Source organism: Cloeon dipterum, chromosome 2 (genome assembly GCF_949628265.1).
Source record: "Cloeon dipterum chromosome 2, ieCloDipt1.1, whole genome shotgun sequence".
Taxonomy (NCBI): domain Eukaryota; kingdom Metazoa; phylum Arthropoda; class Insecta; order Ephemeroptera; family Baetidae; genus Cloeon; species Cloeon dipterum.
This window is the reverse complement of record NC_088787.1, coordinates 17398674-17422768: the sequence shown is the minus strand read 5'-3', so window position 1 is coordinate 17422768 and position 24095 is coordinate 17398674. Positions and strand designations below refer to the sequence as shown.

The 24095-nt window shown below is 41.4% G+C and overlaps 3 protein-coding genes across 7 annotated transcripts; 2 read left to right on the top strand and 1 right to left on the bottom strand.

Annotated features, from left to right (window-relative positions):
- The first annotated feature begins 460 nt into the window (after positions 1-460).
- On the top strand, positions 461-18598 carry LOC135935138 (protein draper-like). Of its 4 annotated transcripts, none has more exons than XM_065477240.1 (14): positions 461-636; positions 1795-1883; positions 11788-11914; positions 12484-12807; positions 13504-13716; positions 13781-13918; positions 13972-14284; positions 14377-14930; positions 15532-15967; positions 16138-16455; positions 16541-16696; positions 16754-16885; positions 16977-17009; positions 17505-18598. In XM_065477240.1, the coding sequence occupies exons 2-14, from the start codon at positions 1804-1806 to the stop codon at positions 17657-17659; spliced, it is 2979 nt and encodes a 992-aa protein (XP_065333312.1). In that variant the 5' UTR covers positions 461-636; positions 1795-1803; the 3' UTR covers positions 17660-18598. The 4 variants fall into 4 exon arrangements, with proteins under 4 accessions (XP_065333312.1, XP_065333311.1, XP_065333310.1 ...); XM_065477239.1 differs by having other exon boundaries at positions 16517-16696; XM_065477238.1 differs by having other exon boundaries at positions 16514-16696.
- Ccdc114 (Coiled-coil domain containing protein 114) lies at positions 18408-20698 on the bottom strand. Of its 2 annotated transcripts, XM_065477261.1 has the most exons (9): positions 20541-20698; positions 20388-20457; positions 20232-20330; positions 20013-20156; positions 19777-19958; positions 19536-19723; positions 19053-19481; positions 18770-18947; positions 18408-18714 (listed from the first exon to the last, which is right to left on the bottom strand). In XM_065477261.1, exons 1-9 carry the CDS (start codon positions 20693-20695, stop codon positions 18678-18680), a joined length of 1482 nt encoding a protein of 493 aa, XP_065333333.1. In that variant the 5' UTR covers positions 20696-20698; the 3' UTR covers positions 18408-18677. The 2 variants fall into 2 exon arrangements, with proteins under 2 accessions (XP_065333333.1, XP_065333332.1); XM_065477260.1 differs by having other exon boundaries at positions 19777-20156.
- Positions 20699-21062: 364 nt separating this feature from the next.
- Positions 21063-23857, top strand: LOC135935157 (uncharacterized). Its single transcript, XM_065477273.1, has 6 exons — positions 21063-21247; positions 21347-21502; positions 22027-22167; positions 22904-23089; positions 23148-23282; positions 23339-23857. The coding sequence occupies exons 2-6, from the start codon at positions 21351-21353 to the stop codon at positions 23409-23411; spliced, it is 687 nt and encodes a 228-aa protein (XP_065333345.1). The 5' UTR covers positions 21063-21247; positions 21347-21350; the 3' UTR covers positions 23412-23857.
- The last annotated feature ends 238 nt before the right edge of the window (positions 23858-24095 follow it).

Here is a 24095-nt window from a genome sequence, read left to right as displayed (position 1 = left end):
TTATGATTTCATGTTAGAAAAATATAATTAAAATTCATGTTAAATTTTTCCATATACGCGAATGCTTTCTGGGTTTAAAAAAAAGGTCAGAATAAAGATAAACAAAAATAATTTGCATATTATATAGCAGAAGAGCATTATTTCAAAAGTTTAATTTACAAGGATGCTCTTAAAAATTGCAACTATAAATTAAAATTTTGAAACTAAAAATAATAAAAAACATGTAAAATATGATTGTGCGGTTATAGGCCATAACTTGAATTGATAAAGTACAAACTGCATACCGAAGAGAGGCACAAAGTTTCTTGTCAGAATGAGATAAAATAAGAGGTTGAAAAGAGCGAAAAGAGAAGGCAAGAGACCTCAGATTAGTAGAAATCTGTGATGCAGACGCGACTGGTGGTGCCCTCTGATGCAAAAATTTGAAGCGTTGATTCCGTCTAATGCATTGCATAGCGCAGGCAGCAGGCACCAATCGGGGAAGGAGGAGAGCGAAAATTTATTTTATTTACTTTGCCGTCGCAGCAGTCGAATTTGGGGTGCGCCCAGAAAGGGTTGTGTCGTCTGAGTGGTTGTGTTTTTGTCTGCTGCAAGCGGAACAGGTGGCCGACATGGTTTGCAGTCTCTGACGAGCAGGTTAGAACCTTCGTACACCCTTCGAAAGCGTCCTTTGTGTCAATTTTACGCTTCCCTACGCAACACACAAATCCATCCTACGTTCACGAGCCTGTGCTCAATACGCAGGCCTAGGTCAGGTTGTTTTCTTCTTGAAAATTCCAAATCCGTGCAGGTAGCAGGTGCAGGTGTGACACGTTATCACCTATCCCATATTCTATGAGAGCTGCTCTGTTTATTTTTTCGGTGAATCACCGTCGCGATTGCCTACTTATGACTTTAATACATATCAGACGTCAGACCCGATCATTTAATATTTGGCTACTTTCCCCGAGCGAGATGCGGGCCGGTTGTGACCCTCCCGTTAATGTCACCATGGGTATCTCTTTTTGAATGGCACCCTAACCCAGCTGCTTACGCTCGGAGCAATGAATTTATCCATCCGTGCGCGCGGTTGTCGGGCGCGGGTGACGACACAACGAGGGTCCGTTATTCGCGAGAGAGACGAAGGACGTTTAATAGCTGACCAAGTTTAATAGCATAAACAATTATTATCATTGCAATGTGTGCGCCTGCTGACGTTTATTCCTTCGCGCTCTTTCGGAATTTGATAATATCCCTGTCGAGGAGCCGCCTGGGAATGTTGCTGACTGGGGCACTGCTGTGCTCCGCATTTTATGGCTCGTCCCATCCCTGGCTTTGAAAATCGAAAATGCTAATTGTACAGATAAGGGGAAAATTCGCAGCGTCCCAGGCCGCAGCTTGATAGCGCCAGGAGCTCAATTTTTGGCTTTATCTTTTGTCTTTTGTAGTAAGAAAGCTTTCTGCTCATCTGGGTCCATTCAAAAAGTCTATGAAAGAAACCCCGATTAAAAATGACGTTACGAGCGTCATTTAAAACAAGCGTCGCATATTATTTTGATGTCTATCAAGTTATAACAGAGCATAAACATTCAGGAAAAAGGCGAATAAGGGATAAAATTTTCAAAGATCCAGAAACAAATGATAAACAGCCCCACGGTTTTTATGGTTTTGCTATGGCATTCCAACATTTAAATTTCGTCATTCCAATGTTTGTTTTTGTCCACATGACAAGTTTATCTTGATAATATATTTTGATTTAGTCTGAAGCATTACGAATACTGTTTTCATTTTTTGTTTCTCTCTGTGTGTTCACAGAGAAGAAAAATGTTGCTCCTGTGGATTTTTGGAATTGTTTCGGCCGTGTCGGCCCTGGAAGGCCCTAATGTGTGCACCAGGCAAGAGAGGTAAGTGAAAATATTAATTGCCGCTTTTATTCAGTTAGCTCAAAAGCGTAATCTTGTACCTCAAACAAGGCGCGTTACAAGGGCATAACATGTAACGGCGAGGCTTTTAACGCGTGTTGAAATCGAGCATCATCTGTTGGTATCAAGCTTCACACAAGTAGTAAAAATCGAGGCTTGCTTGTTGACTAAAAATGCAATTCGACGACACAGTAAAAAGACCTTAATGCGAAGTCATTCAATCAAATAAAGCGTAATTAAATTTCTTTTGTCTTGCAAAATAGACTAATAGCTTTTTGATAAGGTCTTTGGTTATAAATTATAAAACTAAATTTTTGAAATAGTTTTTCAAATGGGAGCACGCATTCGTTCATTTTATGCGTAAGAAATGTTAAAAGAGACCCGATTTTCAATGCTATGTTAAAAATAGCATTCTTATCTGTGCTACTAATTGTAATTATAAACTTTTAATAAGCGTAATAAGCAGGTGCATTCTTATTGTGTCTACTTTGTTCTTTACTCTTTGTGAGCACAGCGTTTTTATCCATTCAGGCTTGTATAATAGTAACGAGCCTCATAATATATTTCGTCTTCCTCCATTTGTCAATTTCTGGGGGGAAAGCATGTGACAAGTTAACTTCTTTGCTTCTGAAATCTGACAATTTTTTCACTCCAATCGATTCCCAGAAAACTCAATCATGCTTGAAATAATATTGCCAAACTTCTAGTTTTTGCACCGATCCGAAAGTTTGCAACCTTGCAATATTTTTTCCTCTCTTTTCTCTCGCCGCCGTAGGGGGAGCAATCAAGTTGCAAGGGAGGCAGTGTTTACTAAACACTCCTTTGCGCGCAATGAGAAAAAAATCATGAAGCGTCTCTGCGAAATTAATTATTTAATGAGCGCCGCTCGCTGTGACTCACTCTGGCTGCCTAGGAAGAGGAAGAGTAGAGCGACTTTTTTGCTTTTCACAGCTGCCCTGTGTTTTTCTTATCGCTCTCGCGAGTCGCGACCGACTGAGTCAGTGAAGATTCTCGCCGATTCTCGTGACTGGCTGCGGTGGATGCATTTCCCTTGGCTCAATTATGCACTTGAATGGATTGGCTCCAGTCACCTGACTATAAATAGAGCGCTTGAGTTGAATTGATCCGTACTCTTGCGCATCACACACCCGAGCCTGTCGGCGTCGGCACACTTCAGTCGGCTTAAACTCAAAAGAGCGTGGTCGACAGAGAGATTTAAGATTTTCCTCGTGACATTAAAAATGTCGCTTTTTGCGGTGTGAGTTTATTTCGCGAAACATTACGTATTCAAGCCTGAAGGAAATGGTTTAATGGTTTTGGTGGCTTCCCGGGTAAATGCCTTCATCTTTGACGCAATCCTCGAAAGAATTATTGCTGGGTATGGGCTAGGCTCAATTTTTCCTTGAGCAATTATGTTGCGATATCGCATGAATCAAATAGTGAGCAGGTTACTTGATTTTGCGTTGAGAGATAAACTTAGTATGTATCTTATTCGGCTTTTATTGTACGTATGTTTGCTTTTCATAGCAATATGGCACGGTATATTTGGTGAGGGCTAACAAGATAAACATACAAGTCAAATACTCGCGTAAGTCGGTGAATAGCCACTTGCTATTGATCTTTCAGTTTCAAGAATTCATGTCGCTCATTTTCATCAATGAAGTCTAATTTGGAACTATTGCGGAAGATCAAGATTTTCTACTAAAAATTAACACACGCCCTTGAGTGTGAGAAAATGTTAATATAAAACAACAGTAGACACAGTGCGTGCCAGGGAAACAGTAGGCTGCAATTTCCCATGGGGTGCTTTGTCTTGCATCCTGCTTATGATTAGCAAACTGGGTCTTGCAAAAACTGGTATTGTTTCGGCGATTAAAATTTCAAAAGGGAACGTCATCTCTAAAATTCTGCTGCATTAAAAATTTAATGGGTTGGATGTTTGTTCTCACAATCAGTAAAGAATAATTATGTATTTTAATAAAACTATATTTGATGGCAACTAGTTTTTGTTTGGATTTAAATGTTGCCATAGCTTCTCTAACTGTCAAGTATTTATTCCATTTTTTTTTGCTCTTTTTATCTCTGTCTGAGGACCGGGAAGGGCGCACACTGCACTAGCACGAATGTTGAAACCCGGGTCCCAATAACACCGCGAACGGATAACATGGGCGCACCAGGCCGCACAGGGACCCAGCCCACTCAAGGGCCACTTGCCTCCGCTCCGAGGACTTTTTTTGAAACGCTAGACATTTGTCCCGTGAAGCCAAATCACGCATGCTGGAAAGGTGCAAACCAGCAAGTAGCGAGTCGGCGCCGGTGCGCCTCCCAGCCCGTTGAGCAATTTGAGCATTTCATCGAGTCACTTAATTAACCACTTTTTGCCATCTCTGACATTGGGTAACCAGTATTAGATCTCCGAACTGCTCAAATACCTCCCATTGCTTTGACACTCCTGAGAATGCCTTAACAATGCGAGCCAACGGGCTGGTTTTCGAAGTGTTACACATTGACAACTCCACTGCGTCGATTGAATACACTGAATGAAATACAATTCGCCTAAAATTCTGCTTAATCGTTATTTATTAAACATATATATGCAACGAAATGTCCAATAATTTGCGCTGTATGACGACTGTGTTTCTGAGTGAGAGCCAATACATAAAACCTCAAGCGCGTTTAGCTGTCCGTTACCCGTGTTATCCAGGTTATACCATGCAAATCGATTTTGTTTTATTTATTAACCACACTTTGCGGTGTGCCAAATCCAATTTAAATTAGCCTGCACAGCAATAAATTAATCAGAGCTCCATTGTTGTACAAAATCAATCATGCCCCCTGGTCTTGAGTCGCTTTTGGCAGCCGTTGTGCATGCGGCTGTCTTTTTGCTTGCAAGCTGTTTTCTGCTCGCAGTCAGGGTGTCGTCGGCAAAAGCGCAAAAATCGACCCTCGCTCGCTTTTGCCCGGCCATCCGTCTCCTCTCTCTCCAGCGGCATTGTTATCTATGGTGTGCAATAAAAGGGTGTTTTTAATTGGAGCGAGAGATAGCGAGATTTGTGGAGTGGGAATGTCCCTCTCTGGCATTCATTCAACTCTTTGTAGCTCTCTGTTATGTGTGTACAACGCGCTCTCTGCTTATTTTACAACTCGGCGCACATAACATACTGTATACATGGTAGAATTCTCCTCGTGCCCACTAATTAAATTTGCTCCCCAACAGAAATAGCGTCAGTGAACGAATGTCATTATCAATCGAAAAAAATAGCAGCTGAGTGGTTGCATTACATGCTGGCATGCTGCAATTGCCCTAGGTTCTTTTGAGAGTGGAATATAAAAGTGCTGGAAGTTATATTCTCAAGTGCTTGTCGACTTTTTGTTGTCGAATGAAATTGCTTGAAAGAGGACGGACGGTCTGGAGCTGTTTCTCTTGTTGTGCAGAATGATGAATTGTGCCTTCTAACTTTCGCTCTCGTTCCAAATGAATTTCTGCAAGCTACGAGACAGGACGTTCAAGGACAATCTGAAATTTTTCTTCATTCAGCGAGCAGACAATATTTGCGTTCAAAATAATTAAATATCGAACAGAAAATGAATACAAACGACAGCATTAGTTTATTTCCTCTTAGAGCACAATGGGTGTAAGCTCAATTGTTATAAAGTTAAGTGTTAAGTGAATGATCCTTGAAATGGAGATGAGATTGTGTCGCATCCAGGGGTGTGTAGGAATTTCGTCGTTTGATTAAAACGTTTCACCCAAGGAAATAGGCCTACAATGAAACTCAACGAACCTTAGGCCCAAATGCACGTCTCATATCTTGGAGAAATTCGCATGTGAACATCGCATATTGCCGCCTGACGAATATTAGTTGAAACCCAGTGCACGTGATAGCCACAACTACGTCAGAGCAATCGTTAATTTTCAATTGTTGCATGTCGGATTTGAGTCACGTTTTGATTAATTCATTCGGACAGTCAATTTTCAGCCAAGGATTGCGGAAGCACGCGAATTTTCGGAACGCTGATTGTAACATCGCGTACGTAAACGCCCTTGCCTATATGCGTTCGTTGGATGTGCCCAGATCAAGCGATCAGGGCGACATAAACAGCTCACATGCCCGCGCCTAAAAGGCTGGTTGCGGAGTGAATCCTAAAAAGGGCTGCGGGCGGCCGTTGTTTCGCATACGAAACGACCGTTTCAGCGCGCTTTTTGCGCGGGCGGCCGACCCGACTGCATGGATTCACCTAATTAAAACTGGCACGACGACTGCTCGTGGGGTCGAATAAAAGTGAATCTGTCGCTACGGGTTCATTAACGAGCGCGGGGTGCGTCATTTCGTGCTAGTGAGCATTGAAATCAGAAGCAAGTGTGCGCTGAACGCCAAGGCCGCGTGTTAGCGCCTCCAGGAGTCAAAGGCCCTCTCAACTAATATTTGCGTATTGTTTAACAAGGGGCTGTGAAGAATTGCTTCGTTTCACGCGGGTCATATCAATTAAGACAACGATCGCAATTTTCAAATGATGTGTGAGCGTAAGAATTTAGTGAATGATTATTGTCTCGAGCCAGTCAAGAATGTTACAAATGACTTAATCGTTTGTACCCTTGTTGAATTTTCTCTTCTTTGCAGAGAATTGGAGTATAATTTTGCGATAAAAGTGCTTCACCGCCTTTTTAAATAGTTTTCAGCTCAAGAGTAGGATCAAGTCAAGGAGAGAAGTGCGGAATAGCGTAAAAGAACGGAAAAGTGTCGCATATGAATGTAACAAAAAGCGTGGAATCGAGTAACTTTGCCATGTGATATCAACGTACGTGATAAAAGTTTGAACTAACTCTATGAAATTCAAATACTGGTGCTCAGCGCGTTTTTGTCAGCTCAGCAAAAAGGCATTTTCATCAAACAAACCTAGTCTTTTCTTGTTGCTAAAATTCTTTACCTAAAATAATTCGTAAAACATAGGAGAAAATCACAATATTGCATGGAAGCAGTTGACGTGGAAGGAGAGTCTTGACAAAAACGTCGTTCCTCTCCTAAAAACAGTTGATCGTTTTTCACGACCCAAGTTCAGAATCAGTCCATTAGCCCGATTTGCATTGTATGACATCATTGCTCGCGGACTGGTGACAACTGCTGGTTGGTTAGCTATAGCCAGCGGTTCACCGACTGACTCTTCCGTCGCCACAATCCAATTTGAAAGCTCGAAACCGCAACGCCAGACGGGGCCCCGCCAGCCCGCGAGCACGGCTGAAAAAAAACTCGTTATCCGAAAGTAAGCGTGCCTGCAAAAAAGAGAGCAGCAACCCCAATAGAATTCTCTCGCTGCGGCGTCGGCCGGTTTAACCCTTTCACTGGCGGAATTCGCAAGCAAGTATCGCCGCGTGGTTATTTTTACTCTCGTTTTTCTACAGCTTCCTTCCTTATCGTCCCCAATGACGAGTCAACCCGGCCGCTGCTGCGAATCATCTGTTTATGCAACCGACCCGGGATGTTTTATGTTTGCCACGCCGAGCGGACTTGCTCAAAATCACAGTCTGGGTTTATATACACACGCTGCGTGAATTATATAGAGAGACTGCTGCGGTTATTCAAGTCTGCGCCAGTTCATAAACAGATTCCAACCCGAGAAAGCATCCCTGCTTTTTTGCAATATATATTTTAATGAGCCTATTGTGAGTCGAGTTCTCCAAGTTTTAGTTAAACACTGGTATTATAAGAGCTGTAAAAAGTTATGCTGGAAACCCGCAGAAACTTGACGCTGAGGGGGAACAACTTGCTCTCTCATATCAGAACAAAAAAATACAACCTGCAGCTTTCAATGGAAAGATCTTTTTGTCGTTCCTTTTCTATTATTTCTGAATTCGGATCGATTTTATTTTTGCTGTTTCTTTGAATGCATGAACTAATGAACAACAATATCTCACATCTCTACCCACCTTTTCAAGCAAGCAATCAGAGTCTAATTGTTTTGTCCTTTCGGCACTCGTATGCATTCTTAAACTCAAAAAATAAAGGAGCTACCATCTTCACCGATATCAAAACAAACTTAATTTGAAACTTGATCCCGAAATTTCAATCTTTTTTTATGGTACCGATTGTGTCGCTATTTTAAATACATGTGCAAGATATCGTAGCTTAATTTCTGCAGGTGTTGAATAATTTGAAAATAGATAGTGCAAGTACCATGAATTTTTATTGCAAATTGTACACCGTATCTTTTCCACTGGACAAAATGCGGAGCTTAAATTAGGTAGGAAATGTCTGTGGACAAGGAAATGTATGAAGAACTGTTGGAGTAAAGTTTTTGCGCCGGTTCAAAAGTTATCTCTTGGGGAAGAAGATTGCTGAATTCTGAAACAGAGCTCACGTTCACCACCTCAAAGAAGTTTGAGCGCTCCAGCTCACGTCAAGACGGCAGAGAAAAATCTGCAACACTCCGTCTTGTGGGAGTTATGCAGCAAACGGGACGGACGTGTCATGGCGGTTGTCTAACTAGCTTCACAGGTTGCCTATTTCCCAAACCTTGCACGTTTTGCTGCTACTCCACTGTGAGCTGGGATTTACGGAGTCTAGCTCTAGGCGGTAACTTTCCGCAGCCCAAAAAGGAGGAAATTAGTCCATATTAACAGTTGAGAGAAGGCGATTGGCTGTTTTCTGCGGCATCTTTAAGTGAAAATCCGTGGAATTGCTCTCGAGTTTTAACCGTGTCTGATTGCCTCAGAAAAATTGATAATTGGATTAATTCATTAAAAATTTCATAGGATCATAGTGTACTATTTTGTATATTCGATAAACAAAAAAATTGTAGTATTAATAATACTGTAATACGCACAAATCCATGGAGGAAAAGAATGAAAAAATAAAGGGTTCAAAGTGTCTGAATAAATACCGTTATCAGGCTTTTGCTCCTGTCTCTCGGGAGCAGGCTCGCTCAATGAAAATAAATCTTTCCACTATCTGCTCAACCATGTCAGCATTTCCGCGACTCTATTGCTCGCGGTCTCGTATATGTATGCGTGTGTCGTATTCATATCTCAAAGAAGAGGCCTTGCAGCCGATTTATTGCCCGCGCCCATAATGCTTTTGCGAAAAATAGAGCCGCAATGTGCCTCACGTCGTTCGATTTTATTTTACTGGCGTTCCGTCTGCTAAAACGTCAACAATACCCGACGAGCTTGAACATACACTAGGCTGTACATTGAATCAAATGGACGTAAACTTTTATTGTGACAAATAGTAAGCCGCTCTCCAACTTCGACTGAAGTGGAACCGGATGTGCGTTTTCGCTTGCTTCCTGAAAAACCTCGCGCTTCCAGCTACCAACGGTCTTGTAATCGGTTTGCACACTAAACATCAAATTGCTAGTAAAGGACTGTCATACTATGCTTTTTTCGGAAGTGCCCAGTTGAAAGTGCTAATTCCAAAAATGTGTTCGTAAACTAACGCCTTTTCAAATTTTTTATATTTCTGAATATTTATCCAGCACCCCTGTTGTGTTGCTGCGACAGAGAGGAAGCTCACATCTCTTCTGAACGGAAATCGATAAAATGTTTGTCCGCAATATCCTATTTATCACGCCTTTTTTCAGAATATGCGGTCGCTGCCTGTTACTGACAGAAAAAAGTGCAAAAACCATTGGATGATCTAACTGGCCAATAGCACATCGGATAGGATTTCATAACAATTTATAACTGATTGCATTGAACGTGCACAGAGCTCTTAAAAATATAAATTAAATAGCCTCGTGTCTTGATCCATTCTACAATGCTAGAGGAAGATATATGTTTAGTGGATTATCTTATGTCAGAAATATTTTTCCACATGGCACGGCGAGAACACTTTCCACTCCAATCTCCATGACACCGCCGTGTTTTCTGTTTTTGTTTCACAGACCAGTATGAGAACGTGACAGATGTCATCCTTATGGAGCTATTTCAAACAGGAAAATACTTCCATTTTTTGTTGCAAAATGTAAAATTTATGTTTATAGCAAATCTTTTCTTGCGCTCAACCAAATTTAAAACATATGTATATAATAGCTAAGAGATAAAGTCAAAGAAATATATAGCCAAACGAACGCAAAGAAGAAACGCATGAAGGTATTGAGATATGAGATATTTCAAACATAAGAGATAGCAATGTTTGTTTTTATAATGCTTGACAGATAATACAAAACAAAAATGTGAATCGCAGAACATAACACCTTCTCTTAATGCTTTGTTGAAATACAATCAGAATCTAAAAAATGCTTTACTTGTTTTGAATTAATGATTATTAATTTAAATTAGAATTAACCGTCATAATATTCCCAAACTTTTTTTACCATAAAAATGTCAACTCATCACTAAATTCCATTGCGATTGTGAGTTAATAATTTTAAACAATCTATATCCAGTCGCTTTGAAAGAACGGAATTTCTTGAGCAGATCATTAAAAACAGAATTTACACCGAAAGTGGAGCACAAGCCGTGAATTTTCAGATTTTCGAGCAGAACATTTGGGGCAAAGTGCACGGGAGAAGCTTTTAGAGGAAGACATCTGATGCTGCCGCGAAAGCCAAAGCCAACAAGCAGCTTTTGTGTGCGAAGCGGCATACGTTGGCCAAAAGTTATGCGGCAAAAAGTAGGGCAACGCAAAAAACTCCCCTGATGCATTTTCGCCCCATCTCCCCTCAATCTGCAGACAGCATAATATATATTATCTAACAAAAATAGACGGTGCGAGTGAAAACAGGGCGGAAATCGATTGCGCTCTCCGCAAACATATGGCAGCTAGTGCGAGTAAAAGTAATTAGCGCGTGCTGCAGCAGCGCTAACAAACGAGCGGCGAATGCAAATTTTGCCGGCAAATCCGTGCCTGTCGGGTGTCGGGGCGGCGAGCTTTGCGGAATTTCCCGGTCTGGCCGGTTCGGTCGGTGCAGCAGCAAAAGCAAAGCGCGTGAGTCGGTCGGGTGCGCCGGTGGTCGCATCGCAAAGGATCTTGGCGCTCCACCCACCCACCCCTCTCGTATCTGCATTGCTTGTTGCTCTGGATGCCGCAGTGCCCCGTTTCGCCAAGTGTGCCACACTGGCTGGCTGCCCGCCTGGCTCTGCTCTCGCTCGCACGCTTGTGCCATTGTGTGTGCGATTTTTATCAATAATAACACCCCCCACCCCTAACAAATTCGCACACACAAAAAAGAATATCTGGCTTTTTACGCTGCCGTGATGTTTTCCGGCTTTTTGTGCGAAAAATGAGATGAGTTTCGGGCCGATTGTTTGCAGCGTCGGCCGCGGCAGGATGAAATGGCGCGCGAGGGATGTGTGGCGCATAATTGGCACGTGCTCCGCAGAAACTCGTTCATGCGTGAAAACATGGGAGGGTGGACCTGAAGCAATTTCACTCGCAATAACTCGGACTCCCGCCGTTGAAGGAGAAAGTTTATGAGAAAAATGTACAGGGATGGTTGAATTCGAGCCGTCGGCGGCCGCCTTTCGGCCACTTTATGACTTCATTACGCGCATATGCGTGCTGAAATTTTAAGCAGTGCGCACGTTTGTTCAACAAAGGCCGGATTTTTTGCTAATTAAATGGAACTTTCAGCACGTTCGCCAACGCACGCTGTATAATGGTGTATATCGTGTATATGGTGCATTAATAAATAGTCGCTTTATTTTACGCACACATAACGTGTTAAAGCCGTAATTAAATTTACACGCATTCGTTTTGCGCTCTAAACTTGAGTGACACAGTGTACTTTTCCACTACTTTATGCCACAAAGATTCCACATTATGGAAGCTGTAAAAACATAACGCCTACTTCCAACCGCTTCGCTGCCGTTTAAAAAATAATGTAGTGTGTTCTACCTCGTAAACCTAAATACCGTGTTCATGACAAATTTTTGCATATGTTGCAGTTATCCAACTACCGTGCGGGTGTCTGAGTCGAAAGCCTACCAAGTCCGAGAAACGACGTTTTGCTTCAATGTACCTCCCAAGTGTTCAAAATACAGAATTCAGCACAAAACGATCTTCAAGACGCAGGTAAATCAATTTAGATAAATAATAACTGTAAAGTATAATCATGAAAGAGCTTCAGTTTTTCATTGAAGCACAGATAATGAGTACTCTCATCGTAATTGATTTTTCTCAATATTTCGTTCTTAAAAGTGACCAAAATTATTTATTAGAAACGTAATTAGCACGTATATATCCAATTATGAAAAATATATTTAAAAAAATGGAGATAATTCCTTAGTTGTTGAAGAAAAATTTTCCAACGCTTTTACGGCCAGGAAATGGGGATTTAAAAACTGTGCAACGAGACCAACAACAGATTAAAATGTTGCGCTGTATTTGATGTCCCTTGCACAATTTTTGTAATCCTCATTTCCTGGCCGTACAAGCAAATTGGAAAAAAAATCCACCTCCAACTATTGAGCTTTGTCCATTTGTTTGCTTTAAAATCATCCTTAATTGGCTAATGCATGCATCAAACCCACGCGAGTGGGTAGAATTGGAATATTTGCTTCAACTTATTTTTTTACGGAAATAGAGATCAAAGTCGAATTTTTATACTGATTTCAAATTTTTTCTCGTCTTTACATTTGCAGACTATCATGAAGATGCGTCCTGTTGAGGAATGCTGCCCAGGCTACGTGAAGCACAACACCGAAGAGCGGTGTTTGCCGGTGTGCTCAAACGGGTGCGAGCATGGCACCTGCGTGGCCCCTGACCAGTGCCAGTGTTCGCCTGGCTACGGCGGCCGCGACTGTCGAATCTCGTGCCCCGAGGGGCGGTGGGGCGGCACGTGCGAGCACCGCTGCCAGTGCGTCAACGGAGCAACTTGCGACCCAGCCACCGGCGCCTGCCGCTGCAGTCGTGGGTGGAGAGGCGACCACTGCAGCCTCCAGTGTCCACCCACTCACTATGGACAGGTTGGTTTCTCTCGGCCCAGTTTATTTATAGCATGTTGCACGCTACTGGATGCATAGTCTTTCTCACTCAGAGTGATTTCTTCCCTCTGGTTATCTATAACAACTCTGAGTGTGGTGGAGCAAACATGATATATGAGTAGTGGCGCGCGGCGGCTTCCAATTCGATTGAAAGCATTGCTGAGGATGCGCGAGTCGCAGATTGTAGGAAAAGTTATTGCTTCGGGAAAAGAGGGCAGCGTTTTTATCGCGATTCCGTATGTTGCTCTAGCTTTTGCAGTAAATAATGTTCCTCCTGACATGATTGATCTTGAAGATTGGCAGGACAAAAAAGTTTACGCGTATTGTAGTTATTAATGTAATATACTTTGATGATTGATAGATATCCCGGAATTTCCTTGCGCTATTCACTTTTCACCTCCTCTGACTCTTTTTCATTGTCACTCTACAAACATCAAAGGGACGTTTCTGACAAAACTGTCATCACAGCTACTGCCACTTTCCTTGCCTTTGAAAATAAGCTATCTACAAATGATTGTTAAACCTTTACAAACAGCCTAGTAGTGTGTCTAGCCTTTCGTAGAAAAACGAGTCAGTGAATTCCAATCTTTATCTACGCAGCACCTTTTTTCGTGCATCACTTTTGTTTTGAAAATCCATTAAATATCAATAAAGCAATTCTAAACTTCGTGTTCCCAGGATTGCGCTGACAAATGTCGTTGTAAAAACGGAGGTGTGTGTAATCACATATCCGGCGCATGCACGTGCCCACCTGGCTGGACAGGACCGCTATGCGAGGAAAACTGCCCAGAAGGGACACACGGAGAAAACTGCAAAAACGAGTGCCAGTGTCAGAACGGCGGTACTTGCTCCCCTGACACCGGTCGGTGCCACTGCACGCCTGGTTGGACCGTGAGTGCTAATAACTTTCCCAAAGTTTTGCATAATGCGCCTAACTAAAAATTCAATCCTTCAGGGAGATGTTTGCGCTAACCGTTGCCCGCCAGGCACCTGGGGCGTCGACTGCTCCAAATTCTGCGACTGCTACAACGGAGCCGGCTGCCACCATGTCACTGGACAGTGCGACTGTATGCCTGGTTTCTTTGGAGACAGGGTCAGTTGGATGCTCTCTTTATTTTGTATGTATCTAATGCTCCGTCTTTACAGTGTTTGCAAGAGTGTCCAGAGAACATGTTTGGACCTGGATGCCGCAACAACTGCACATGTCAAAATGGTGGCCGCTGCAATATTGTGACTGGTGAGTGCCGCTGCTTGGAGGGCTGGACCGGCAAGGACTGCGATGAGCGCGCCTGTCCGCATGGAATGTACGGGCCGCAGTGCCAAAAGCAGTGCCAATGTGTGGTAGAGAACACAGATATGTGTCACCCTCGAACCGGTGAATGCACTTGCAAGCCAGGATGGGATGGATCGCTATGTTCTCGTCCTTGCCCGCTTTACAGATATGGGCCCCAGTGTTTAGGTAATTGTTTTACTATAAATTTGTGCATTTATTTTATACAACCGACTAAATAAAGAACTCACAACCATAATTTCCATTTTTAAAATTTTCAGGAACTTGTATTTGCCAAAACAACGCCCACTGCAATCCATTCAACGGCACATGCTCTTGCGCCCCAGGCTTCAGAGGCCGGGACTGCAGTGAGCTTTGTCCCCGAGGCTTTTTCGGAGGCGAATGTCTTGAAAAATGTGCATGCCGCAACAATGCCAAGTGCTCTCCAGAGGACGGGCGTTGCACCTGCCCCCCTGGTTGGGACGGCATTTATTGTGAGAAGCCTTGCGCCGTCGGTCTCTATGGCCCAGGCTGCTCCATCAAGTGCAACTGTCTGAACGGCGGCGTATGCCATCCAATAAACGGCACGTGCGAGTGCCCACCTGGCTTCACTGGCTCGATGTGCGAATCCAAGTGCCCGATTGGGTTCTTTGGAAAGGACTGCAAAACCCCGTGTCGCTGTTCAAACAACAGCCTCAGCTGCGATGCCCAGACCGGCCAGTGCAACTGCATGCAGCCTTTCAACGGAGTCGAGTGCGAGACGAAATGCTCTATTGGCAGGTGGGGCGAGTACTGTGAGAGAGAATGTGACTGCAATGGAGGATCGTGCAATCCGGTGAGTGAGGAATTCAAAGAAAGGGTTTTATTGCAGTGATAGATACACCAAGCCGCTGGGCTTGCTGCCAAAATCATTCATTGCATGGCTGCCTTTTATCACTCTTGTTGGAGATGAACGGTTTATGTATGCCTTTCGGCAATGGATACCATGCCAAACTACTTTTAACTGGCAAATTTTGTGCTCTCAATAGAATAGCTTTTTATTAGATAAGTTTGAATGGAGTTAGCGGCGGAACAACTTCCTTTTTGTCTCATGCTTGTTCTTTTCATTCTTTGTGGGAAAAATGTCTTCAGTCGTTATGTATGTCCGCCTATCAAAACTTTCTTGAAGTTTGGGCTGGACAAGAACTGAAGCTTTTTTGTTTCGTTTTTCTTAAAAATAGATTCATTCGCACGAAAGAAAGCTGCAGTCGAGGAAAAAAATTTAATAAGCCAAGTTCATGACTACTGGCGCATATCTGATGATGTAAAAGTTGACAGAGAAGCAAGGAATGAATGATTAGATATTCATAGTTTCATTACGTCATCGTCTTTTTATTCGTATTTAAAATACTCGTGGCTTTGTTCACATTTATGACCATTTGTTTATTTATTTATAGTCTTCTGGGGCCTGCACCTGTCCGCGCGGCTACGAAAGTATCAAATGTGACATTCCCTGCCGGCCAGGTTGGTACGGCGCTGGCTGCCGAGAAAAGTGTTCTCGCATTAACATGCAGTGCCACCCTGAGACTGGTGCTCTCACCTGCCCTGCTGGCCTTTACGGTCTGGCCTGCTGGAACCCGTGTCCTTCAGGCACCTTTGGACAGGACTGCAAGAACGAATGCACTTGCCAAAAAGGGGACTGCGAATCTGTTACCGGACAGTGTTTATGCTACCCTGGCTGGACAGGCTCTACCTGCAGCTCGCCCTGTCCCTCGGGAACTTACGGCATTAACTGCACCCAGACCTGTCAGTGCATGAATGGAGGGCAGTGCCGAGCGCATGATGGGTTCTGCAGATGTCCTGCTGGATGGACTGGAAAGAGGTGCAATGAAAGTGAGTAATTTAAATATATTTAATTTATTCAAAGAATTTTCTGAAATTAAACACTTCTTGCATAGTGAAAAAAACTATGAATGAAATAATCCTATCTAATACATATATTATTTTCAATGTAGCTATCAGTTCATATCACTAACAAAAATCTATTTTCCTCCCTTTTTCAGTTTGTCCTGAGGGTTACTTTGGTGATCACTGCATAAACCCATGCGAATGCGACAATGAAAACTTCATCTGCGACCCTGCCAAGGGCTGCATATGCAGAGCAGGCTTCTCTGGAAAATCTTGCGGTGCTCCCTCTGCCTCCACGGTGCATGGCGATGATACAAGCAGCGGTGGTATTGGAAGTGCGGGGGCTGGTGTGCTGGTGGCCCTTCTTCTGGTGCTCATCGTCGGAATCGTGGTGCTTTACTACAGACGAAAAATGATGAAACTAAAGGGCGAGATCGCTACAGTACACTACACTGCTGAGAAACAGGATCCAGGTACATATTTTACGCTGAAATGAGTTAAATTTTGAGTTCCATTATTTTTTTAATCAAGTAGAAACTGTTGGTGATGACATTTCAGAACGACATCACTTTGACAACCCAGTGTACTCGTTCAACCAACCAGGATTGCCACCAGATCGTCTTCCACTGAACAATTCAGGTCAGAGTCGCAGGGACCTTAAAAATTACACTCACAATAACTTCAATGGTGAAGAGAGTGAAGATGATGCGAGAGGTACCCTTTGCGAAATCTTTAAATAAGGAGTTAACTACTCTTAACATAACATTCTAGGTGCTTGCAGTCTAAAAAACAAGAATGCCGACTTAGACAACCCAAATCTAGCAAATCTTTACAATAGCATAGACGACTTAAACGGCACTAAAGTTGAGCACCTTTATGATGAAATAAAACAAAAAGAAGCTGGTGAGTTTTCATTTTTTAATTAGAAATTATTGCTGTCTGATTAGAGTTAAATGTGTTGGTATTCTAATCAGTTTTAATTTTCACAATGCAGTTTTCACAGTGCAGAATTTTTACAACACGATAGGTGAGCCTCTAGTAAAATGGCTTTTTTGGTAGATTTGAATCGTTCTGTTTATTCAGTTCAGTTAAAGCTAGTACCATCCCTGAGTCTCTTAATAGTTAATGCTTATTTTGTTGCCTTTAAAAAGGCCCACAAATAATTATGGTCACAAAGAATCTGTTAACTTAGATGTGTCAAAATCACTTTATCTTATTTTCTCACAATCATTGAGTCTGCGTCATTAAATTTTACAGTGACTTAATAGCTCGATAGTCATGTATTGACTGGTTTGAGAAGTAAATACCAAGAAGCGCGCGATTGATTGATTTTTTATCATCAATGATCGCAATGAGCAATGACACACTGGCTGTCAAGTTGATATTGCACATCGCCCTAAATAATGATTTAAAAAATCACCATTTGTGGACCCTTTTGAATGAATTTTATTTCTAAAGAACTGAATCTAGTCCGATTAAAAAAATCACTGCTCGATTTGTTAACACTGTGGTGCACTTACAGAGGAGGAGTATGACAGACTGGACTACAGCCGACCAGGCTCGTCTTACAGACCACATTACCAGCGCATGCCTAACAACAACAACAGCTGCGTTAACCGCGTCAACATCGACGAGCGTAGTAATTTGCGGCCACGCAGCCCCTCTGACAATGTGTAAGACTGTCTGATCTCGAAGCAAGAGGCATAATAATTCCCCTCATTTTCGAATGTAAATATGAGAAAAATCAAGCTTTAAAAATCTTCAAAGGATTAAAAATGAGAGTAATAGCAGCAGGTTATTTAGCCAAAAGTCCTTTAAAACACGGAGAAGTGTGTTTCCAATTCAATTTCACAACTCATTTACAACTATTTAATCTGAATAACTTGGCTCTTTCCCAATGCGTTTGATATTATCATTTTAAGAAACTCATTAGCACAAAGACAGCTAGGAAAAACATCCTGTTGCATATTTTCTTAAATTGTGATTAATTTCTAACCCATTTAGAGTGCTTTTGATATTATATTTCTTGGAAGTTTTTTTCTATCTCACAGGCTTTTCGATTGAACCCCTTGAAAGTGCAATTATTTTGCCAAAAAGCAAAAAGAACTAGTGTCCAGGAGACACTTATGTCTTGTTTCTTCCATAAGCAGTGCCAAAAAGGATTGAACTTGCGCAGCCTGCTCCAATTTTAACGAAACCCCTTTTTAATATACAACATTAGCATGAAAATCTGTTATCACAAAAATTGTCCTGTACGAGTTGACCAGATAGTAGCAGTTAGTCTTAAGGTCAAATCAACTTTTCATTCCTTACTCGTATTTCCAATTTTGAATGAATGCATGACACTGATTTTGTGTCTCAGTGCAGTGTCATTTTATTAAATAATTTAATTGAGGGATACGATGTGTAACGAAATTGTGTAATCTGTGATAGGACTTTTTATTGCGTTCAGGAAGGTTTTAATCATGTATTTACAAAATTCAATTTGAATCATGTTGATGGCAGACAAATTATCATGCGTGCTTGATATGAGATCATTTTTTGACAAATTTCTCATACAATAATGCGAACATGAAATTTTTGTTGTAATTGATTAAATATAATAATTTTAATACATTTACTGTGTTCTAACTCTTATGCAACCATTTGTGCTACATACTTATTATTTAAGTTTTTAGGGCGCGAAATCTCGTTGTCATTTTTCATCAGCTGATTTGCTTGAATCCTTGAACCTATGCATATTAGTTATAAGCAACTCAAGCATATTGATCAACCCAGAAAACTTGCATTGGAAACGAGGCTCTCTGTTTCTGTGGTCGCGCTGCGATTGATTGTGTTGTGCTGGATTCCTCCTCGTGATCTGGCTCTGCTGTTTTCAATGCAATTTCCCGAATGGAAGTTGCGTTCTCTTGGAGCAGTTCCAAATAGAGGCACACGTTCTCACTAGTTACCACAGCATCTCCACCTAATTATTAACACAACATGAGCAGGGAAAATATCATTGTTTAGTACCTCTCTTAATGAGTGAAATACGCTGCACTTTAACAAATGTTGACTGCACTTTATGTACCAATTAATTGGAGAATCGGAGGCGGATCAGTGAAGACAAGATTAAACAGCCTGTGCACTTTCTTAAGTAGCTGGCCCAGTTCTTCATCGGCGACAGCTAACTCGACCTCGGCCTGTTTGCTCTTCTTTTTAGCCGCCTCCAAATTGTTCTGCAGCTCGGTCATGTTGTCTTGGCGTTGCTGTTCCTGGCGCCTTTGCTGTCTCTGGTGGGCCTCCAACTCGCGGCGAGCGTCCTCCACCTTTTCTTCGAGCGCCTCTAGCTCGCTGTTCAGCTCATTGACGTAGTTGAAAAGCGCGAAATTCTCTTCCTCCTGCTTGGTAAATAAGGCCGCCAGTTTGTCCACGTCTTTTTCGTTGCTAAACTCCTGAATTTCCTTCATGCTGGCTGCATATGCCTGGAGCAGTTTTTCCATCGCCTCACGCTGGTTTACTAAGATTTTGGGAAGTTTAGGGAATTTTAATTAAATTATTAGAGAGCGCTCACTCTGCCTGAGTGCTTCCTGCGCTTCAAGGTGGGCTGTAGTTCGTTTCTGCCCCTTGGTAGCAAGGAAATTAAACAGCTTTGCAACCGAGTCGAGTTGCCGCTGCAAAACGTTTGTGTCCGCTTTGTAGCGGTCTACGTCAATCTGCTCCTGTTCTTTCAACATCTGAAGTCGACTCTGAGCCTCCTCCCTGCGTTAATTACATTGAAGCGCAGATCTTCATTGATATTAAAAAATATCGACCTTTGATCATAAGCCTGCGTTGCAGCATCGGTCAACTCTGCAGCCAATTTTTTGCCCTCAGCGAGTTGCTGCGCCAGCTTTTCAAAACGAATATTAAACTGGGCCCGTTCAAGCAACAAATGGTCAAGTTCTTCACGCAAAAATTTGCTGCTGGACAATATTGAGTTCAAGTGAACAGAGGCCTTGGTGGTAAGTTTAAGTAGAGAGAATTTGTCACATTTATAATTCAAGCTTACGTGGTGCAAACGATTTTTTAACAGAGACTCGTTTCTTTCAGCAGCTTTGAGTGACTCTCGTTGACAAATTTCACTTTCGCTTTTCCTCCTCAATTGATCAATTTCTTTTTCAACTGCTTGAATTTTCAATCGCCACTCATCATTCTAAGAAATTTTAAAAACAATTAAAATTCTTACTAGTACCGCTAAATAGTGAACAATAATAATTGTAATTATTACAATTTCTTTTTGTTCTTGAATCCGCTCCTCCATCTCTTCGTATTTGTTAAGCTGCCGCTCCAACAGCCTGCTGCAGCTTGAAGCCCTCCGACGAGCAACCTTAAAATTAACATCATCAAGAGCTAAAAATATTATTTGAATTTAATAATATTTGACCTTCAAGCTTGCGTACTCGGGGCTCATCAAAAGTTGCTTCTTTTCGCGCTCTAGCGCCGCTATTTGTCGCCTTGATTTAAAAAAATATTTATTGAGCAGAAATTCAATATTTAATAAATTACTGATGGTAAACAACTAGAATATGGAACACACCTCTGCCGGTTTAGGATAATTCTAGTTTCCTCGGCATAATTTGCCCTATCCTCTTCCATTATTCGGTATTGTCTCTGTAAGCGAGCCAACTCTGCCTGGGCCATTTGCTCCATTTCTATTTCTTCTTGCGTCTTTTGTGGATATTTTGCACTCATTTTCTCAGAATAAACTTATCTAAGAATATGTAAAAAGAATAAAAATACGAAAAATACAAAAGAAATGTGCTATGCTGACGTATTTTAAAATCTCTATATAGTATTATACTTTATCCATTTCTTTTTTCCTCACCTGAAAATCAGTTTAAAGCTGAAGAGTAATTAAATTGCGTTTTTGATCTGTTTTCTTAGATTATACAAAATGATAATTTTCTCCCGGCCAACTTCTCAAGATGCAGAGGGCAAGCTAATTTATAGTGTTGCTATGCAACCTGCGAAACGCCATCTCTACTAACTCGCGCCGCTCGCTGCGATTTGCTGTTTCGCCACCCAATCGAAACGCTTGAAATTACCTGGCAACATCGCCAGATTCCATTTCTATCGCAAATAAACAACAAAGCCTGTACAGAGTTGCTGCGACTTCGATTAAAGGGCTGTCACTCGATCGTAATAACAACCAAATTTGGAGTTATCTTCCGTTGCTACCCCCACTGACTTCAGTCTGCCTCTCGATATCTACGAGGAATTCCTCTTCGGTTCGCCCGAAAGCAGGTACTTAAAGCGAAATTTAGCGTTAAATAATATCCAACAAACGGATTAAATACATCCTAGAATTGCGTAGAAATTTCTTGAAATTTTGATTTTTCACAGGACAATGCATCTGATGGAAGCAAAATCAAGTCAGCATGGTCACGATCTTACGAGACCACCCTCCTTGCCGCAGCTGGGCAGCAGCCCTCCCCAATCGTGGCTTCACAGCCCCCCAGCACAGATGCCCTGGAGCACAAATCAACCCTCGCTTGTCAGGTGAATGTTTTTTTCGATTCAAATATAAATAGTTTGTATGTACCCTGTTATTTGTTCTTGTTATTTTCGTTTTATTTTTTATAAAAATTAGAGGATTAATGTCAAAATCCATTATTTTAATGCGATGCAAGATTCACAATTCACCTCATACATACCAAAATACATACACAATAATGCATTAATAAAAAGTAAGGGTGAATCAAGTTTAATTATTTTATTTTATTTTATTGATGCTAATGTCAACAAAAAATATATATTTAAACAAGTAATTTTACATTTTACCCATTCTGGTGGGAGCTTGTGGAACAAAGCCCTGACTGTTTAAGAATGTTTTATTTTCAAGTTTTTTTTGCTCTTTTTATCCCTGTCCGAGGACCGGGATAATTTGCTTGTATGACAGAATATTTCTATCTCCTAGTAGGGAACCTTTTTCCAATACTTTGTACTTCTTTTTTTTAATAAATTTTAAACATAACACGTTAAAGTTTCAATTAGTGCTACTATAAGCTTTCTAATTACTACAGATTTACTGGTCGAGTAATGTACGGAGACTGCGTTGGAATGAACCACCCTCGTTTCAGTCCCACACCTACTCCTATTCCAGGACCTTCACAAGTACACTCACTGGGAATCAAGAGAAAATTTGACGATGACGAGGCTGAGATGTAAGTTTCGCGTGCAACTTTTGTTATAATATTACCGTGACTCTTCTTTTGTCTTAAATTCAGGATGAGAATGCACTGACTGATTGTGAGAAAATATCTGAGCTATGGCCTGCATCAATATGTTGAGGTGAATGACTGGAAAATGTCTCGTTTGAAAAGAGCAGGGTGAACTTTGAATGAATGCTTAGCTTGGCGTGTCATTGTGTTTATTCAGTGCTTTATAATCATTGTGTCCGCTCTTTATCATTTATTTAATACAGTTTTGAAGGTTTTCGTTTTAGGAAAATTCAAAACGATTAAATTATGAGACCCTGTTAATACCAAAGTGATCAAAATAATTTCTTGATAGATGCCAATGATGGCAGAAGCACGTGAGGTTTTCAGAATTTTCAGAAGAGTTAAATACTGTTTCCTCAGTGTGAAGCAAGCTCTTTATTTCACCCTATTTCTACAGAAAGGTTTTCGGCTACTGGTTGCAGCCCTAATGCATGAGCTTCCTGTCCCGTCTGGGGGCTGAGGATATCCTCCAGACAGGACAGAAAGCTCAGGTAGCCGAAACTAGTAGACCTTTTATTTAGAAATCTGGAAGAAAAAAACAGCTTGCTACACACCAAAGAAGCTGCATTTAATTCAACTGACAGTTGGTCTAAATAAATTAAAACCCTATTTGTCAATCACACCAATAGTAGCTCTTGTTCCAGCCTAAACTGTTTCATTATTGTAATATCTCGTATAGGATGAATGCAGTTAACAAACTCCACATTTCGGAATCCGCTCTGGCATCTCACAAGGCTGGATTGCATGCTTTGAACCACGAGGAAGTGGAAAATATGGCCTGCGGACCTCGTCTTGTGCTCAGTGACGAGCTGAAACAATTGACTGCCCAGGATTCAATCCTCCCTAAACCTCTCATGGACAGAATGTAATGATTATCACCATAATCAAGGAGTAATTATTTAAGTATGTTTTCATCCCTTCAGGAGGAACAAAAATTCCATGGCCTTGGTCTTGTGGCAGCCTCCAAAGCCGCGGCTGCTTCCAATGCTTGAGCCGGAGGAAGACGGGAACAACAACAACAATAGCGGCGAGAGCATAGACCTCAACATCATGCCAACGTAAATATTAAAATGAATTTCAGAAGGGTGATTGCTCATAGCTGACGTCCATTTAGGTTCAACGAAGAGCCGCGGCTCTCTAATTACATGGACCTACAGGATGAAGACGTCGAAATGGAAATGCTGTGATTCTCAAGTACGCTCAAGGAGTACTGGGCTGTTCTCATTAAAAAGTAGAGGATCTTTTTCATAACTCGATATCTTTGTGTTAGGTCATGAGAATTTACTAAAATGTGACTTCGCGTGAAAGATGTGGTCATATTTCAGTGTGTAAATGGTAATGTAAATTTAATACGTCTCTCACACATAAAACTGACGCTAAAAAATGTACCAAAATGTCTAAACAATTAGATTTGATGCTGTTAGTTGTTCCTCATATTTACAGGTTTTGACCGTTTTGACAGAAAAACTCGCATTTGGTTGGGTCAAATTTTTTGCCTAGGTTGGAAAAATGAGCTATTTGATATCTTCTTGCTACGTCAAATTGTTGTAAAATAGATAAATGCATTTGTAAATTGTAATGGTACACAATTTCTCTTATATTAAATAAGCGAGTGCTACACATGTAAATGAAATGTTTCATTCTTTCACACCTTTCTTGTCAAAAATCAACGCCTTCAAATAATTACCTAGTTAAAAGTACTCCATTTTCTTTTAAAATTTTAATAGGATTGATTAAGTGGAACAAAAGTTAATAATTATTATAATTATTACTAATTTTGGAAAGGTCAAAATGAGTTTCTGGCGTTTATGTATGCGTCTCTTACACTACCTCCTACGATTTCGGTTCACGAAAATTGCCACTGCAGCGCT